Here is a 20,354-nt window from a genome sequence, read left to right as displayed (position 1 = left end):
AAAAGCCTACTACATAGCCAGGCCCTGAACCAGGCTCTTTACATATGCTAACAATTCATCCTCTGAACAAGCCACTTAAGTAGGTATTATTAACCCCATTTTATAGACAAACTGAGGCTCAGACAAGTTATTGACTTTACAAGACCCCACTACAAGTAAGCAGGGAAGGAAAAAACCCTTGATTTCTCTGACTCCCAAGCTCATGCTCTTGACCACTATAATGCTCTTACGAACATGAAGAATCCTATGATAGTGTCAATGACTACTGCACTTTTTAGGTCCAGGCTCCTGCAAAGAGCTCTCAGGAGATCTTACAAAATTATTTGACAAAACATCCCAGCTGACCCTGTCTTTAGCTGAATGATTGGCCAAAACTTCCTTCTGATCATTTCAGGACATTTATTCCATTTCACAGCCTCAACTGTAGGGAAAGAGAGTGGAGTCTTTCCCCTATAGACTGGAGACCCCTGGCCTATTTATGAGTTCTCTATGTTGGGTTTTCCTGAGGCCCAGACACCTCAACCTAATCATTTAATTTCCTGCCACTCCAGGGATGACCACCCCACCCTGAGTGCAGGTAAGGCGAGCCTGTCATCCCAAGCATCAGCAGCTAGACATGTAAAGCCCAGCCTTTCAGAGCAGGGCACGGACTGCTCCACCTCACCAAGCAGAAGCAAGACATCGGCTGAACTGTTGTGTTCTCCCTGTGTGTCCACAAACACGTGCTCATTAGTGCCGCTCTCCATTACCTGTATTTTTAAAATAGCATTCCAGTGCTCGCTTCAGCAGCACATATACTAAAATAGCATTTCACTATGTGAACTAAGATATCACAAAATATGTATTATCTAGTACTATCCACTTATTTATTTACTCTGTTGTCTGTCTTCCCTCTGTAAGACGAAAGCTCCATGATGGCATGTCTTAGTCACCACTGTATCTCCAGCACCTAGACCAGTATCTGGCCTAGAGCAGGCACTAAACAAATATTTGAAGAATGGGACAAAAATTAATACTGTATGATAATAATAATGATCATTAACACTTTATATGCCGAACACTGTTTTTAATCCTTAACATATATTGGTCCATCAAATCCTCACAAGAACCCTAGTTTAAAGATGAAGAAATGGAGGCACAGGGAGGGTAAGTGATTTGCCCAAGGTCACAGCTGGTAAAGCCAGGATTTGAACCCTGGCAATCTTGATCAAAAGTCCCACTAGGCTAAATGGTCCTTATTAATGTTAATAACCACTAGGCTAAATGCCTCTTTTTAGTCCCCACCTTTTAAGAGGTGAGTAATAGATACAGGGAGACAGAACATGGGCTTTGGAATCAAACAGAGTAGGCTTGGAATTCCAAGTCTGACATTTCCTAGCCATGTGACCTTGTGTAAGTTATGTAAGCTACATGGTGCTCTTTCTTCAAAATGGGAATAAAAATACCTGCTTCCTAGAATTGTTGTGAGGTTTAATGAGATAACCTAAGTAAAGTTCTTTTGCAAAGTCTGACACGTACACAATAAAGGGCTGCCATTATTGTGATATATCATTGTTAACTGCGTGGTACAGAGAGCAAGTGACAAAGGAATCTAGAGGAAAGAAGAATTACTGAGGAATCACAGGTGAGTCATGGTGCTCAGGAAAAGTTTCACATAAACAGACATACTCAAGACCTTCAACTTAAAAGTCACAGACTGTGGTTGGTAAGCAACAGGAGTGTCAAAACCAGTCTTCTTGATAAGGGGGCTTTGGGTCCAACACATCTCTCATAGGCTAGAGGTTAACAGCGCACCTGGTAAGACCCATTTATGGACAATCTAACAGACATCCAACTATATCACTCAGTTAACAATCAATTACTGAGCACCTACTGAGCCAGGAAGAGAGATAAACCCAGTCCTGACTGTTGAGGTGGTGGTAAGACAGACAAATCAACAATTGATTATACCATGCGGAAGACCAATGATGGAAGGGTGCCACAGTGCTAACAGAGGAGCTCTAACCCTGCATCACTCAGACAATCTTTCCCGGGTGAGAAGTCACCTCCGATTTGTCTCATGAAGTCAGGTAAAGAAAAGCAGAAGTATGTTTGAGACCCAGGGATCGTTTGGGCATAAGTACAGAAGAGCATGGCACAGTTCCACAGTGGAGAATGAATGGAAGGCAAAGAGCTGCAGGACGGGAGGCTGGAAAGGAGGGCAGGGGCCAGGCCATGGAGGGTCTTCTGGGCCTGGTGAAGGTGGCAGGGCTTGCTCCTGAGCCATTAATCTAAAGTAGCCATCTCTGCGATCGCATCTCAACTCTGTGCTGGTAGCAATACACTGGTTCCCCGTGAAATGCGAACAAAACAGCACTGAGAAACAGAAAGAATACATTATTTTTTTGGGCTCCCTGCCGAATTTTCTTTGGGGCCCTATTTTCTTCCTGAATAGATCACAGGCATTTTTAGCACTAGTGTAGTTTATCACCACCTCATGATACTGTTCCCCCTTTGTGCTCTAGAGTCATTTTAAACTCAACTCTGTTCAGCAAATGTTACTCTCCCTTCCCCAGCACAGTACCCGAACAACTTGGTAAATATTTGCTGAATTGGGCTGGATTCATTGAGTGACAGCTATATAAGGTAACATTGTACGACTGGGCAAGGCTGGGTCCCAGGGGGAGGAGGGGATAAGAAGATGACTGTCACAGCACCCTCAATAAACTTGAACTTCTAATGATGCAAATAAGGCATGCATGACCATAACATGCACGCAAAAGCAGACTGCAGGGTGTTGTGTTCTTTCAGTGGTGGCCTATTCACATGGTGGGAGTCCGAATCCTACTCTCACAGCACTTTCACCAGATACTCAGTTCTTTGAGGGCAGTGGGCTATGTCTCCTTTACTAAGTCCTCAGAGACCACCAAATGGTAAGTGCTTAGTAAATATTCATCAAATGGATCTATTTAATCCTCACAACAACGCTGAGAGGGATAAATATTTTGCAGATGTGGAAACTGGGCTCAAAGAGGTAATGTGACTTGCTTGAGGTTATAAGGTTAGTAAGTGGTATAGTAAAATTAACAACAACAATTATTATTGGTATTTTAAATTCTAAGGAAGGCTACCCTTCATTTATCATTCTCCAAATGTCTCTGTCTCAGGATTCTCTTTTTATACTAAAATGGAAAAAGTTCTCTCTGCCTGAATGAAACTTGACGTTTATAATTTGAGTTCTTGAACTCCAGTTGGCTTTCCTTGCTGCCATTCTAGGAATTCCAAAAGGCACTGAATGGCTCTAGGACAGATAGATCTGCCACTCTGCAGGTAAAGACACTCTTTAGCACAAAGCTTCCCCAGTATTGTCCCATTCTCTCCCCAGTCACCAGGTAAGAATTAATCCAATTTCAATTCAGTTTAATAAATCTTTACTGAATACCTACTATTTTCCAGGCACTTTTCTCAGTACTTCTAAAAATAAAATACTTAGTATGAGAGTCTTTGTGCCTGTCCTCTTATGATTAAATCACATTTTACTTACTTTCATGCACAGAAAAATCTCAAGGGCAGGTAGCAAACCCTCAAGGGTAAAGACCAATTGAACCACCTATCTTTGTAGAGGAGTACAGTGCTAATACATAGCAGGCATCTTAACACATCTTCATGGAACTTTAAAATTTTGCTCTGGAAGTAGACCTGGGTTCAAATCGAATCCTTGCCCAGTCAATTATTGGCTATATAACTTTAATTTACTTTCCAAAACCTCAGTTAGCTCATCCATAAAACAGGAAAATTAACATTTACCTTTTAAGGTTGTTCTAAGGATTAAAAGGGATGCTGTCTGACAGTGCCTGACTCATAGTAAGAGCTCAACAAATGAAAGCTTATTTCGTTATTTCTAGTCTCACATCTAGGTCACCTCCACTACTTATTACTGTCATTATTATCATTACTTTGCAGGTTCAGCTAAAATAGCTCGACAAAGGAATGAAATTTGCTAGTTAATAAATATTGTAATTAATAGAAAGCCCCAACATACATCATGCAGACATTAACTTTCAAAGATTTAGAATACAATGTTCCACATTAAATCTAAAATAATCAGAAGTCATCCTTTCTTTAATAATTTGGAAAATACTAGAGAATTTGCATTGCATGGCTCTGAAGAAAGTTGACTGGTTTTTTTCCCTTTGGATAATTCAGAGATCATTATCATCTAGAACAGTGTTTTACTAACCATGATCCAACAAAGTAAAAAAAATTAAGTAGTATATTGAACACAGCAACTTCATATCACAACTCAGAACACAGGTAACTGAAACAAAAGTTTCATGAAATAATGCCCTTACTAAGTACCAGCCTCTGAAATTTTCATTTCTATTTCATTTGTTGTTTTAAGTTTTAAAAATTCTGGTCAAGACTCAGTAAAACAATTTTAGGCAAACTAGAACTTAGTAATTTAACTAATATTGTTATCCTGTCTGTTCAAGTGTATTAAGGATATAGCTTAACTAATCCTCCCATCAAGCTATGAAGTTGTATTAATTCTATTTTACATATTAAGAAACTGAAACACAGAAAGGTCAGGTGACTTGGACTAAACAGACTCCCACAAATTGATGACAGATCCAAGATTCACAAGTTTTCTAACTCTGCAATTCAGACTCTTTAAAAATATTATGGTAATTCAACAAACATTTATTGTACCTATCACGTGCCCAACATTGAAATAAGAGAGCATTTGACGTGATCTCCACCCTCCAGGGCTCCCAGACTACCAGAGGAGACAAGCATGCCTCGGCACATGCACTTGGAAGTCTGAAGCGGGTACTTTTCTATTCTGGAGGAAATCAGTTTATTCCAAAACCACCACCATCCTCTCTCTGGCCACACATCTCACAAAATGAGCACTGGTACCTGTTGATGAGAGAATGCAGCAAACTCCTCTAATGGCACATTTCTTTATGATCTGAAATAAAGTCGATATTTTCCCTCCTACTGCTCTTTGGCATTGTAACCCTAAAAGCAATTCTCAGCGTGACTGTACCAATGAGTAGTATCATCATAACATCACACCGTGACCAGAAGAGTGCTTTAATGCCGATTCCCTCTAAATAACAAATATCTATTTTAGAAGCATCTTTATGGTGACTTCAACCTCTAAGAAATCATGATTAAATAAAGACAGGTCTTGACCCTGCTAAACCATCAGGAAACTCTAGTTTTCTGATCTAAGACATTGCATAGCTACCAATTAAAGTCAAAACACCCGAACCACCTTAAACCATAGCTTTTACCCATCTCTCTAGCTTCATCTTTACACATCCTATGCTGCACTCATACCAGACTACTTATTCCTTAAGTAATTTCCCACCTCTGTGCTTTTACTCATACTCTTCCCTCCACACGGAATCCCCTTTGTCCTAATTCTTCTGCCTAGCCATCTTTCCTGGCTCCACTCCAATGGCATTTCCTCCAACAACAGTGAATGTCTCCCTCTTGTGCACATTGTACCTCCTCTGCTGAGACAATTTTCACATTCTGTCATGTCCTTACCCACTATATTAGGGTATGTTTAAAATACTGTGACATTCCAGGAGGCACCTAGAGTGTGGTTTATATGCAATAGACACACAATTGTGTTTGCTGATTCCACACTGAAAAACTTGATCTGAAAAAGGAATTGCTTCCCCTCGCTCCCCGAGAAGTAAACTTTGGCCAAGCTGGATGTATTCCCAAACACTCTGGATCTAGGACTGCTGATATTGCTAACTATGTAACCTAAGGCAGGCGGCCGAGCTTTATTTTCTATAAAAAGGGGTTAACAGTCTCTGCCCTAACTACATGAAAGAGATTAAGCGGCCATCACAGGGTCAAAATTATGCAATGTTAAGTGAATATGAGAAATGATCTCCATAGTCACAGATCCATTACAGCAAAACTGTGCTGAGAACAGCTGACGTTCTAGAAATGCAAACTTGCTCCTCTATTCTTGAACAACTGATAGTTCAGGAGCAGTACTGTTAAGATTATACCAACTGCAAGCCCGTGTCTCCAAAGTTCACCTGTTCAAGAGTTCTTATTAAAGCTCTTCTAAGCTAGAAGTCTTTTTTTATCTTCTTGCAGATAACCTTAAGCCAGAGGTGTAAAGCAAGAAGGAACTGAGATTCAAATATGGGCTTAAATATGGGTCACTTTTAAATAATGCAAACCCTTATCTGGCAAGGAGATCCTAAGAATATCTACCTGCTACTTCCCTGTCCATTCACCTGCTCAAATCACTCACCCAATCATCTCTTTTTGGTCTTTCATTAATAGGCATGAGATTTCCTTAGGACAAAATATGTGAAAATGTCTTCTACCTTCTCAAATTTAAGCCCCTTTCTTCCACAGATATATTTCTGCCCATATAAACACAGTCTAAAAATCAACTGAATTCTTCCAGAGAGCTTGCATACCACATACAAGGCTGCTTACAAAATCCTTTGATGAATCTTGCTGAAGCCTTGAAATAGATACATGTGGAAAGAGAAAAAGTTCAACTGTCTGTCTGTTTCACAGTAAAGGGTCTTTTTCATAGAAACACAGGACCTGCAAAATGGCACCTGGGGGATCAGATCAATTTATAATCCCTTCCCCTAGTTTTAAGTATTAAATTGAAGGAAAGAAAATTGCTCCCTTCACATCCTTCCTATGATCATATGAAGTGGAATTCAAAATCCACGACACTAAAACAGTAGTCTAAGGTTATGTTTTCAGTTTAATTCTTGAATCCTCGGAAGGGACTACTTATGTTATTTCTTCATCCTCACTGGTGACAGCAACAGGTCCCAATTTAAAACAGTTTGTGAATTTATTATGTGCCTATTTATTTCCCCCTTCAGAACCTTGGGAAAGGTATAAACTAAATTAGGCTTGGCCTAACACCAGTCCTGACACCACCCATACCCCTTCCCATGTGTGTGTGATCAACAACTATGTCAAGGCCTTCGGGATGATTTTCCTCCTTTCTCTTTTCTTCCTTTAAATGGGAGGCTAATCAATTGAGGGCCAGCATTCCGCTCCCATCTCCCACACCTCTCAGACAATCCGATCACTTCTAGAGCTGTTTATACTGCCAAAGCCATCCATCATCTTGCCTCACCAAGGAGGAGAAGAAAAACTGATGGCAAGTTAGAAAAACCTCATTAAGCCGGTTTCTACCTCAACCTCTTCCCCACTCCTTGAGAAACAGAACTTCAGAATTCAGCCTACTGGGGAAAAGAGGGATAGAGGGAAAAAAGCTGATGTGGTGAAGGGGAAAAATAGGTCCAAAGTAAGTTGGTTTCGGTGCCAAAGTCAAATAACTCACTCACTCACTCTATCTTAGACAACAAAGGTGAGACCGTATCAATTAACCTTAACTTCTTTTTATTTTCTTTCTGGTTGAGTTATGAAGTTCCTAACAGACTCTATCAAGAAATGGGAAAACAGCATCAATTAAAATTAATTTTATGTTCACCTTTTTTCTAATGACTAAATCCCGAGTTAATTCGAACTCCAAAGGAGATCATGGATGTACCTTGCAAAAACCTAGGAGAATATAGAAAACTTAATAAAGTCACACAATTCCAGGGAAGAACTGAGGGCTTGTCTATGTTTAAAAACCACTGTGTGTCAAACACAACCCCCATCCCCATGAGCTCTGGGGAGAGGATGGAGACCGTGAGGGTAGCATGCAATGTCACTTCTCCCCAGGACATCTGGCACGGAGGATAGAATGACTACAGACTGAAAGAGAGTGAATGTCCTCTAGGCACCTTTAATTTTCAACTCCTGTATGTGACTGGTGCCTTCAAATACTGTTTCTCATCTGATCTTCACAGAACCCCTGTGAGTCAGGCATTATCATTCCCATCTTAAAGATGAGGTAACTGAGGCTCAGAAAGCTCAAGTACCTCATCCGAGATCACCCTCTTACTATTCAGAAAAGTCAGGATTCTAACCCAAGTTCACCTGACTCCAGTCCTTTGCACGTCCTGGTTTCTTAAGACAAAGAGCAATCTTTCCAGAGGCTTGCCTGTACAGGCGCCCTGTGCAGGTCCTCCGAGCCCAAGGCAGACTTGCGGTTCCCTGGCCTCTGCTAACAAGAACATGGGAATAGTGGCATCTAGTTGGAAACAAATCTAATTTTTCTACACGTGCACCAGTTGATGTAATATGTTTTTAGTCCCATCTGTACACTGGCCCTCTGGTTTCTAATCACAATAACCAGGTTGGTTTCAGGTCTGGAATCTTTTCTACCACAGAGACAATTAAAATCTAATCAAGCTAAAAAGTTATCCTTCCCCAAAGCCACCTAAAACAGAGCAACTCCAAAATAAAACCAATTTACATATTTTAGCCCAAATTAAAAAGTAAAAGCTAAGGATTCCCTTTTAATATCCTGAATAATAAATGAATATTTATGTAAAGCTTCCTTTGGGGAACAGTTACTATAGGACAACTTTCCCAATACTGTTCATAAATATCACTTTTGTTTTAGTGTTACAGTAAGAATCTGGACTTGTGGGAATTGTACTGTCTGTACCCAGTGCATCAACATAGATAATTAATATTGAAGACATGTACAATATCCAGAATTTTAGATGTGTGGTTGGCTGTATTACAAAAAGTAACATAAGAAAAGATGAGTCAAATCTGGTCAAAAATCACAAATTACAGGGACTTAGTCGGTTACTCCATTTCAAGTGAGCACTTTCCTAATGAAAGTTTCATCAGTAAAGATTGCAAGTTCTCAGGCTTTCCACTACAGACTTTTAAATAGCACTTAGAGCTAAAGTTTATCATTAAAGCTGTATTTACTACTGTTGTATCTTCAAAGGGGGCACTAGAAAAAAAAGTTCAACTCAGTTATTTTTCATGTACAAATTAGAAAGCAAAACTCTAAAGGGTTTAGACTGGCAGCTTAGGAAAGCACAGGTTACTTGAGAAGCCATTACTGATACTTCCCAGGGCACATCGGGGGTCATGGCTGTCTATCTATACCACACACGTATACACACTGCACACAGTATCTAGGTATGTATGACAAAGTAACTCTCCACTAGCAAATGTCAAGTTTGCACAGGGGTTATATCAACTGTACTTCCACACAACTAAAAACAGTTTGCACAGGGGTATGCCAAGGAGGTCGCTATCTTCTCAAATTGTCCCTGGAGAGTAACATGGGAAAAGTTATTCTAAGAGTCATCTCTGTCAGAAGCAAGGCATTCTTATTTCTGTAAAATTAACAGGTTATCTAGCCAAGCTCCATGGGCAGCTGACGGCAGATAGACAAGTTCTTTTCAACTGTCCAAACTTTACCTTTTCCTAAGAGTGAAATCTGGATACATGGAACCTTATAGACAAAAATGCCCAGAATAGCTTTTATTTCTATCTTTTAGAGTCATGCATAGACTCTTACAAATACAAAAGAAAAAACACTAATGTACTTGAATGCTTCAACAGATCTTTTCCCATAATTTGACATAAACCTCATTGAATGACGTCCAACCTTAAAATCCCTCACGCAATTTTATCCCTACAGAGATTTAGCCTCTAATATAGCTTTTGATTAGTGTCAGAAGAAATGGTGACTTTGAGTTCCGTGTTTCAAAGAAATGCACATAGTAAGTCTTCAACAAATATTTCTTCATCCAACAACAAATGATAGCCAGCCTCCACTATGAACACAGTTGGCAAAATAACGTCAAGGGCTAGTTGTTCCAAGAAAGTAGACAATAGAAGGTTTAACTGACTCAGAATGAGCAGGAGTAGATTCAATGCCACAAAGTGCAAAACAGAGGAAGCCTCCACGCTGTGGTGTGTTTTTCAGAATTCGCCATCTTGACTGGAATTGTTTCTCTGCTTCCTCATATCCTGCAAAAAGAACTAAACCTCTTATAGAAAAAATACTTACGAATTACTACATTTTTATAGCTTCAAAATGAATAATTAAGAAGTGAACTTTGATTTTAAATGTTATTTTCAAACCGAGAGTCCAGGGAAAGTTATTTTCAGGAGAGACCTATGACTTGTAATTTTTGTCCATTAAAAAAAAAATCACATATGCTATTTTTGTGTTTTACTTTTGTGGTTAAAAATAAGGCTTTCCAAGAACAACAAAAAACAAAAATTCAAGTACAACAATTACACTGACCTTATTTCTTCAATATTTCACTGCTTTTTCAACCAAAATTTATTTAAGAATTCCTTTATGGCATTCAGCATTTCTTGATCCTTGTACAGGGGGATCCACATTGGGGGGAAAATATTTCTGGTGTTTAATACAATGAAGATGTGAATAACGTTCTTCACCAAAGCAAAAATGGTCAGTGCTAAAATGGTCTGGCAAAAGGTGAAAATCTCAGGAGTTGGGAGAGGGCACGGGGAGAGACAGAGATAAAGAGACGGGGAGGGGAGAGAGAAAGAGAGAGAGAGAGGGAGAGAGAGAGAGAGAGAGAGAGAGAGAGAGAGAGAGAGAGAAAGCCAGCAGCCTATTAGGAGCACTGACCCTGCATAAGTTATTTCTTAATGAATGTACAAGGAACAGCATAAATATTACCACTAAGCAGAGTGGATGTGAACATCCAAAGCAAGCTAGCTGGCTGATTGCTTCCTCATTTTTTGTTCTTTTGTAACAATTTCATTTCCAAAGTGCTTGATTTCTATGGCTGATGCTCCAAAGCTATTGTGAGCACACTGCCTGAATGCTTAATGAGCTAAACAACAAAATGGCTCATCTTTGGTGCCCCCAGCTAGCATCCCAAACTGGATATAATTAAAGGTGTGAACAAGCAAGCAAAGAAGTAATGAACCTGCAAAGTCAAGGTTCTGAGAAATTATTGGGCAACCTACACTGCACCAGTTCAGATTTATCACTCATTATCTCTTATACCGGCAAGGTGCAGGTCCACATGTTGGTACCCCTCTCCACTCTTGTCCTCCAGCTTTCTTTCTTCTTTCCACTTCTAGATGGCTAACTTATGACAATTACTGCTTGTGACAACTCCCACCCACCCACAGATCACCTTTCTTTGTATACTTAAAAAGCTGCTGACCTATAAAAAGCCCTCTACCCTTAAATCACACTGAGACTTAAAAAATACAAGGATGTTCCTAAAACACACACACACACTCACAAAATGAAGTACGAGAAGCTAACACAGCCACGCTCCCTCCTCCTTGTTTTTACCAATGGTTAACGATTAGGTGCAAATGCTCCCAAAGAAAACAAAATTCTCATTTCACATATACATATATTTTAATTTGAACCCAACCCCTTGATTGACAGGGTAGCTTCTAGTTCACAAATATTGTTATGGATTTACACGTTTATGGTTTCTCAAGTGGCAACTAAAGAAAGGTGTTTGGTCTAATGGTCTGTGGGGTCTAGATATATCTTTTTCATGAATTTTTGTATTTTTCTAATAAAGGAACTTGGAATTTGTGAGGAGGAGAAGCCACTTCTTAGGGGAAAACAGCCCAGTTTGGTTTTCTTTCCATTTTTAGATGCGCATATACTTGCAAGTACGTATACACATTTGGTAATACCAAAAGAGGAAAACCTAAGACAGGTGCAGGATTCCAGAAACGCAAATGCTTACAGTGATACACACACACACACACACACACACAGTCCCTCTCTCTCACATACACGTATCTATCAAAAGGATAGGAGATGGATAGTGGGCAATAAAAGGTTGACTTCACTTTCAAAAGGGGAATTGGCCAGCTCTGTACAACACAGCCCATCTACTGGAAAATAGTAAGATAAAAGCTTGAGACTGTTTATGTCCCCTCATACCCCCCAAATTCCCAATGACATTGGGAAAAAATACTGCATTGCAGCATTTGCCAGTGCATACTCATGTGTCTAGCATCCGCTGGCCAGCTCACCAACAAATGTACATATTAAGTGTCCAGGCATATAAATTAAGTGCCTGGTGGCCACAGATCATTGAAACTGATGAAGAAATTTGTCAAGGCCAAAGGACTTCTGTCTATGTACAATGACCTCTATCAAGACCGCCATTCCTTACTTGCGGCACACACTGATAATTTGCTTCAGCCTTTTTTTAATTAAAATAAGGCATTAAGAAGCCAAGGGCTAACTGAAGCAGCATATCAACATATCTCCTCATAGACGGAGTAGTTTTTGGTCTACATATAGGAGGAGAATCCACCCACAATAAGGAAATAAGAGCAAAGGGAAGAAATCAAACCAAAGAAAAGAACTTGCCCTGAGGAAACTCTTTTCATTGTCAGTGGTAACTCTTATTTGAGTAAAACACCTTGATTCACTTACAAATTATTTTAGAGATATTAAACACACACACACAAAGCACCATTCATGCAATGATTTCCAGATTTAAAATTTCAAATAGATTATCCCCAGTAGAAATGCTAAGTTTAAAATATGTGAAGTCTAACATGTCTCAGACCCTATTTCAAGAGTTTTAATACTAAAGTGTGTAGCTCATTTTCTTTCTCTTTCTTTAAAAAAAATTCTATTGTTATTACCTCACAACAATCTGGACGTCCTCTTATAACAAAATCCTTGAATATTCAAAGGACCAAGGAAGGGCTATAGGGAGAGAAAAAAGTTTTAAGGCTTTGGAAAACTATCAAACAGAAGCAAGTTCATCTATACCTGGCCAGGAGGATGACTTGAATGAATGGCAGTTAGGAATGAATGGAACTGAGATCACAAATGAATGGTTAAGTTGCTTGTTAGTTTTTTTAAACGGGATATTAAAATTGTCCTATAAATCAATGATTTTCAAAGAAATTTTTCAGCTATTTCCCCACCTATGTTCATTCAAAATTTTAAATATTAAATGATTTAACTATTATATTTCAATGAGATACAAGAATATTCTGATCATTAAAACTGTGATGTAGTCAGGTGTTTTTCGCAGAAATATTTCCAATCAGATTTCATTTCTTAATAAATGCACACTCAGCCTTGTGCTTCCGTAAAGACACACCTCCACATGCAGGTAGTAGGTATTAATATTTTTAAGACAAAGAAGCGAGAAAGGTCAGCAGTAGAACCACGTGTCTTTTTTACAACCCAAGCCAAGGTGACAGTTCCTACAGAAATTATTTTCCCCTTAACTAAAATATGCAGAAAAATTCTCAGAAAAAAATAAATTTTAGATAATCAGAAAACTATTCTATTTTTTAATAACAACATATGTTTACACACTCAAGATATGAGAGTAAGAGGTTCAAGCGTATGACAAAAAATATAAGTTTATTTTTTTTTTAATACTTCAATAGTCAAAACAAATTTTTAAAATCCCCCAATAAGAAGACAAAACAAAAAGAAGCATCTGCAAGGAAGAAAGAACGGGAGGGGTGCAGAGATTTGCAATGGAGAGAGTAAAAATTAAGAGTACTTTCAATAAAGCCAATTATATTTCCTAACCTTTTAGCATATTTCAGTGTCTTTTAATCTCTCATTCTGGGGCTTAAAATTATCACATACTTAATTTGTCTCTCCAGAAGAAACCGTAATAGATCATCGTTTCAGTTGTTTCTATGCTACCTCCTATTCACCTAAGTAATATACCTTTCAGTCCTTCTGGTACCCACCATCATAAGAAAAAGAGACTACTAGCAAAGCACACTTTGAGAGAGAAAAAGCAAGAGATGCCTGTCACCCGTGCACACATGGGTCCCAGACGTTCAGAGACGCTGGAAAAAAAATCAGCTTTTCACTCAGTTTATGCCAAGACCAGGACCAAATGCTGAATGGAAGGCAGTGGTTGCAAGGGTGCAGCCTGATGGATCTTGTGGCTGGAGGCATGGAGAGGGAGGCGAAGCAGAAGACTAGAATAGAGCTTTCCATTTATTATTTTAAAAAGTAATTTCTACTCGGGGTATAAAATGAGAAATACAATGAACTCCCCGGAACTGTAGTATCAATATCTGATTTAGGAAAAACACCAATACCACCTAGCACAAGATCATTGCTTAGGGTAAATGTATTCTACCTACATTTCTCCTATGGATATTTGCTGGAAATTTCTAAGAAATCATTTGCAGAACGTATCAGCTGTGGGAGTTCACTATTATGCTTCCGTCAACTTCATTCAATATAATTTACATTTTTTTCAAATGGCCTCACAGGATTCCTTGCGATTTTTGCAGCACAATTTCACAGCAGGGAAAAGGGGGAAAGAGAGAGAGGGAGAGAGAGAAAAAAAAGCAAGATTCCCTACCTCCCTTCCCCCTCTCCTTCTCTCTCTGTTTTTTAAACCAAAAACACACACACACACACACACACACACAACAGGGGAGACAGAACAGATGCTTAAAAATAGATTTCTAAAAATCACTGTAAACCAGAGTTAGAAATGTAATTAACACCTATTTATAAAGAATAATTAAAGTTGGGCCGGCCACAAAGAACAGCAAAGATAATCAAGGTCCTGTCCCCCCCACCCCCCCGCCTTTTTTACACTGTTTGCAGTGTGTTCTCATGATAGCCACCTGCTCCCTACCCGGCTTTTCCTCTGTTCGTTTCCCCGGCAACCTTTCATTGGGTTTTCCTCCCAGCTATCGCTTTCAGTTGGGCTGCTCGGTCTAATCTTATTTGTTTTACACCCATCAAAACAAGCAGCCAGACAAAGGCAATCCGCTAAGAATGGGAAAAAGACCACAGCTTTGTTATAACATCTATGCAGAGCGAAAAGTCCTCCCCAGGCTTTTCTAGCAAAAAATAAGTGAGATGGATATGAATTTACAGCCTCCCCCCATACCAAGCTTTGAAACCCTGTGAAAGCTATGGCTAGTGAAATTCAAAGTCAAAGTGGGCACTCGTGGCATCTGATCGTGCCATTTTGTGCCATATCTTCAGGGTCAACATCAGGCAACAGGAGCGGCACTCAAGGAGTTTCCCTGCTTCTTTTTTTTTTCCAGAAAAAGATGATGCTAAAAATAGATTTACTACTTTGGCAGAAAGGTTTTCTACTTCCCCTTCTACATCCAAAAGTCCTGTTCCACAATTGCATCTGCTGGTACTGAACCTCACCTCCTCCACCCCTCATTCCCAGCCTTCCCCATCACTCCGAGTAGGAGACTGAAAAAAGAAATGTGCCTTTAACTTTAACAGTCGTGCAATTCTGTTGAAAGCTCACAGAGGCGGTGGACACGCCAGCCAACAGCGATGGTGACACTGTGATTGTCAAAAAAGACACCAACCTTGCTTGGCTAAAATGTGTGTTCGATAAAAGAGGCAGTGTGTGTGCCTTGTGTGCGTGCAGTGCCATTATACTTGGAGATGGATTCTGGTTTTCAGAAAAGAGAGACACTAATAAACACACGCACACACACACAAACGGTCTGCACAGTGATTTACGATGCACAGTCCACCATCCTTATGCGCGCGCACGAACACACACACACACACACACACACACACACACACACGGCTGGAACCTCCAAGCTGTCTTCCTCTTTTCACTTACCATCTTCAAGCCATTCCACTCCATCTGTGATCAGAAGAAGATGGACCCTCACACAGTGTGTCAAAAGCGGAAAGGAACGTTATGTAAAAGCTGACATTCCTTCTTACAGAGCTGCTGCCCAGAGAAGGAAGCAACAACTCAACACGCCAGGCACCGCTACACATACAAGCCGCCTCCTCTTTTTTATGAGGTCATGACAGGAAACTCTTTGAAATACAAGATGCAGCATTTACTGAAGCCCAAATAAATCACTCTCTTTGCCGTTTTGAATGCGCAGCCCCCCGAAACACAACTGCCCATGTCAACGTTCAGTATTCAGGAGCTGCCTCTCAAGGTTTAAATTTCCAGCACGGAAATGGAGAGATTCCTAAGCCCGCGGCAGCCACCTCGAGCCCCACAAAACCGAGGAGGCACATAGACAAACCCCCTCTCCCTTACAAAAAGAAAATCCTTCTTTTGCCATTATGGTCTCAGGTAATATAACCTATTTCAACAAACCAGCAATTATTTCAGCCCACCTCCCCTTCCCCACCCCCACCTTTATGTTGAAGGGAAAATTGACAATGACCTGTTAAAAATGACAATCTATTTCCCAACTGCTTTTCAATAAAAGGACCTACCCGCACTCTCTACACAAAAGAGATAGTAAATGTAGGAACCAAACAGCAGCAGAGAACTGAAGTCTTGTGCAAGCATAAGACTGGTCAAGGTGGATATGCTTTTCTCCCCTCCAGCGGCACAAACAACAGATTATAAATCTAGTCATACCTACCATAACCATTCTTATTGGCAAATATTGGGTCTCGCAGAGCTTCGACTCTTCTGTTAAAATTTGCAAAGATTTCAGAATATATTTTTAAAATGACTACTATTGTTATATATTTTTAAAGATCCACAAAACACAGTGTGGATGACTGTAAAGTAAATCAATTATTTTGGGGGGGTAGGGGGAGAGAAAGAAAAATAAAAGAAATAAAAGGAGCAGTGAGCTGAAACCCCTGATTCTAGGATGTAGATAAGAACAACTGAACAGAGCCTTGCTGAAATTGGCTCGAAGCTTCCCCTTTTTACATCCATTTATGGGACCATCTGTCAGCTGAAGCCAGGATCTGATTGGCTGGGGAAACGAAGGGAGGCGTTGCAACATCAGGTGCTATTTAAATTAGCTACTGCCAGATTGACGATGTTAATGATTTGGTGACCTCTACAACAACAGAGACCAGATTTCTGAACTGCTTCTTGTGTCTGGTAATTAAGGCCAGGCTGAAGCAACACAGCCATACTTGTATATTTACCTTTTCCTTCCTCCCAGCTCAAAAGTACTGTAACAACTGCAGGTCACTGGCAGCTTGCAAACCTTAACAGTGGGAGTGTTCTCCCTTTCCCCTGTCCTGAGGGCTGTATCACCCCACCCTTCTGACTGAGCGCTTTTCCCTTATAGAATGTTTTCAACCACCTTATCTTTTTCGACAGTTGCTTTCTAGCAAAATGCATATTTAATGACCTGCCTCTGGGCTTAAAGATACAACAAAAGCACTTTAATGTGCTAATATATCTACATTTTAACTTTATTATTCCCCAATATTGCTGATTTTTAGTGAGCAATGCTCCTTCTGCAGCTAATATGGCCAGCGTTTCAAAAGAAAGCAAGTTTGAGATCAGGCTTGCTCTGTTAACTAGGTTCATACAAGTTTGCTTCAGAAAACTACTTCCTAATAAACAAAAAAGAAAAAAAGCTGTGGGGGAGAAGGGGGGCAGCTGTCAGCCTCTACCTTTCTGCCTTCTGCCTGAGCTTTTCAAAACAGAGAATGATGAATGATTTATTTAAATGAATTTATTTCTCAACTTGGATAGGAGCATGATCTGAATTTTTAAAAATCCACTAAAATACATTCTTTTTTTGCTTTCTCTACTGCTTCAGAGAAAGGTAAAACATACTTTTGACAACAGCCTCATTTCATAACCGGTACAGGGTGCTCATCTTGCTTAACTGAACACGTGATTTTGCTTCTCTCCTTCCAAGGATGTCTTTTTTCTTTGGCCTCTTAAAAGACTTGCAAAGAGACATTTAGCAAGTGTGTGGTGATGTATACAGTTTGTCTGCCCATTTTATACATTTCATAACCGCTATGCTACCAAGCCTTTAGTAGTATAGTTTTTTGTTTTAGTTTGGGTTTTGAAGTGGCTTATCTGAGGAGTTTATGTTTTACTTTAACCCCAAAGGCTAATTTATCACGATTTATTTAATTCATAATTTAGTCAATTTTTTCCTCAATAAATACACAGAGGTAACACATATTACTAAAGACATAATTTATCATAATTTTTCATCTTTGGCTGGAGTCGACAGCGGGATGGGATTGGGCCAAGTGGAAATATAGGCCGAAAATCATGCTATGCTCTAGGCTTCAAAGTCCAAGAATAAATGGGTCTGTGAAAAATTATTATAAAAGAAAACAACCTTTACATTAGAAAATTAAAGCTATTTTCTCCAAGCTACTATTTCATGAACACACATACAAATATACATATATATACACACTTTAAAAATACAGATACACCATAAAACAGTATCTGTTGGGTATACAACATGAGCTTCTAGACTTGAATATAAATAAATTCAGCTATTAGAAATGAAAGTACGTGAAATAGAAAAGTAGAAATGTTAAAACTATGATCCCATCAAGTGGAACACTACTGAATTAAGTAAACTTTTAAAATAATTTCTTGAACAAATGTATAAAGAGTCCTACAAGTCACAATAGTACTACAGTATCCCTTGAACTGTGTATGAAGGACAAATTCACAGGTTAAGTGCTCTAAAGAGCTCAATATACGTACACAGGTCAGGTACAGGTGCCCCAAATCAACAACAGAAACTCTGAGTACGATCTCACCAATATCAAAATACTGTGAAAAGTAAACATGAACACAATGCTGACTAACACACAAATAAAAACAGCTCACTGGGAACAAAAATATTTACTGTGTATTTCTCTGGAGGTTTTAGAAGTCGGAATTTCTTAAAACCCCTTTCTTCCATCCATACTAATTTCAGCACACTTAGTGAGCCATAAATTAACATTAGGGATGTCAAAAGGTATTCTGGCCAGTTTTCCAAAATAGTAACTGTACATTACAGTATAAACAATTAGCTGGTTTTGCTAGGCTAAAAATCCATGCAGTTTGTATATTGATCACTTTTCCAAAAACCTCCACTCTAAAGCCTTTCAACGGAATCCTCAAACAAATGCACAAATGTCCTCAGAGGCCTTTTCTCTAAAGACAAAGGCAGAATCCTATTGTTGGGAAAAGTCAACCTTATTATTGCGTTTCCAGTAGTACCATTCATCTTTCAGAGTGAGGGGCTGACCGCTACATTAGTGGTGTGACATTTGTAAAGCAACAGATTCTTAACATATTATCTCAAGAATCAGGCAGGCGAGTCTCCCAGTCATGCATGATATTTTTTTTCCGCCACAATCCTCCACCACCACAGAAAGAAACTTGTCTCACTCAAGCAGCTAAGGCAACCTAAAAATGATATCCCAGAGCTGTGGGGCTGCCAGTGCCGCTGTATCCTTCTTACCATAAATGAGCAGTTTCTTGACTCATTAAAAACAATTTCCCTTAAAAGAAGTAATCTCATATCAGTCAGCCCCTCGCCACCATGCACACATCCCAAAGGTTGCAGATATCTCAGCATCAGTCGCCGGCAGCCAGCTTTCCCACACAGAGTCCAGATGGACTGTACCAGAAGCCAATTCAGCGTTAATAACTACCTACTCCGCGCAGTGGAGAAGCCTTACGTGGCACAATGGGCTAGGAAACAGCAGCCGGCTGAAACTGCAAATAAAAAAAGACAACCAAATTCTCCAAAAGCACCGAAGGGAAGGAACACAAATGGAAGCGTGAATTCTATTTCCTTGACTTCAGTGAGAAGAAAAAGAAAGAAAGAAAGAAAGAAAAAAAGAAAGGAAGAAAGAAAGAGAGAAAGAAAGAAAGAAAAGAAAGAAATAGAATCCTTCATAAACACAGGAAAAAAATGAAGGGGGAGGGAAACAGATGCTGCCCAGAAAAAAGTGACAAAATATTACCTCATTATTTAACAAAGCAGCATTAAGCGTCCTGCTGATTTCAAACATCTTGCCACAGATTTTGTTTTAAGAGAAACAGATAGAATCCTTTGCAAATCACTCCGTCTGCAAAGGGTTCTTCAATTTTCTTGCGTGCCACGGAACAGTCAATATATTATTTCCCTAGAGTTCGCACATTAAAACCTCTAGTCAGTGAGCTGAATTTTCCCCTTATCTCACACACAGTAGACGCCTGTTATATGTACTGCTCTCTTTGCAAGAGCAGCCTGCCCCAAACATGGCTGGTGTTTCAACTACTCTTTAAAGTAACAGTTCACTGTATAACCACCAGGTGGGTAGAGTGCACAGATTCAAATGAACCATCTTAAAAGACTTTTTTTTTTTCCCTTGGAACAGCTTTTGGGTGTAGGGTGTGACATGAGAAATGCCAGCATCCTAACAGGCATCTGTCTTGTATCTCTCTCTGTATCTTGTCAAAATAAATAAATAAAATTCCCTCTCCTGACTTACAGTGAGGAAACAAAACAAAACACCATCACCAATTCTAATAAGAACTGTGAAGAATGAAACACAAACAAGCTTTGTTTCATTCAGCAAAGGATGCAAAAGGAAAATCCAATCAACGCAGAGCAAGGGGGAAAACCAAAAACTTCATGGAGATATTTTCTTTTAGCAAAAGGAGAGAAATATTGACAAGTGTGATAAACACCCAGTTCAAAAGTAGGCATATGAATGAAGCACACACAAGATGGAGGCGAGAGTTTAAGGGTGTAACTTT

General features: G+C 39.5%; 1 protein-coding gene across 5 annotated transcripts in view; it reads right to left on the bottom strand.

The window, feature by feature from the left end:
• Nucleotides 1–19,624, bottom strand: part of ELAVL4 (ELAV like RNA binding protein 4) — a gene marked incomplete at its 5' end in the record, with an annotated part of 85,768 nt that extends 66,144 nt beyond the window's left edge. For 3 of the 5 annotated variants that reach the window (XM_079927600.1, XM_079927601.1, XM_079927602.1), the window contains one exon: nucleotides 19,577–19,624. In XM_079927600.1, coding sequence (XP_079783726.1) covers nucleotides 19,577–19,624 — 48 coding nt within the window. Of the gene's footprint in view, nucleotides 1–19,068; nucleotides 19,186–19,576 lie in introns of those variants that run through there. The other 2 variants (XM_079927598.1, XM_079927599.1) reach the window with 1 other exon arrangement.
• Nucleotides 19,625–20,354: the final 730 nt, after the last annotated feature.

Source organism: Stenella coeruleoalba, assembly GCF_951394435.1.
Source record: "Stenella coeruleoalba genome assembly, chromosome: 1".
Lineage (NCBI taxonomy): Eukaryota > Metazoa > Chordata > Mammalia > Artiodactyla > Delphinidae > Stenella > Stenella coeruleoalba.
Note: the sequence above shows the minus strand (reverse complement) of the source record. Positions and strands in the feature narration are given on the sequence as shown.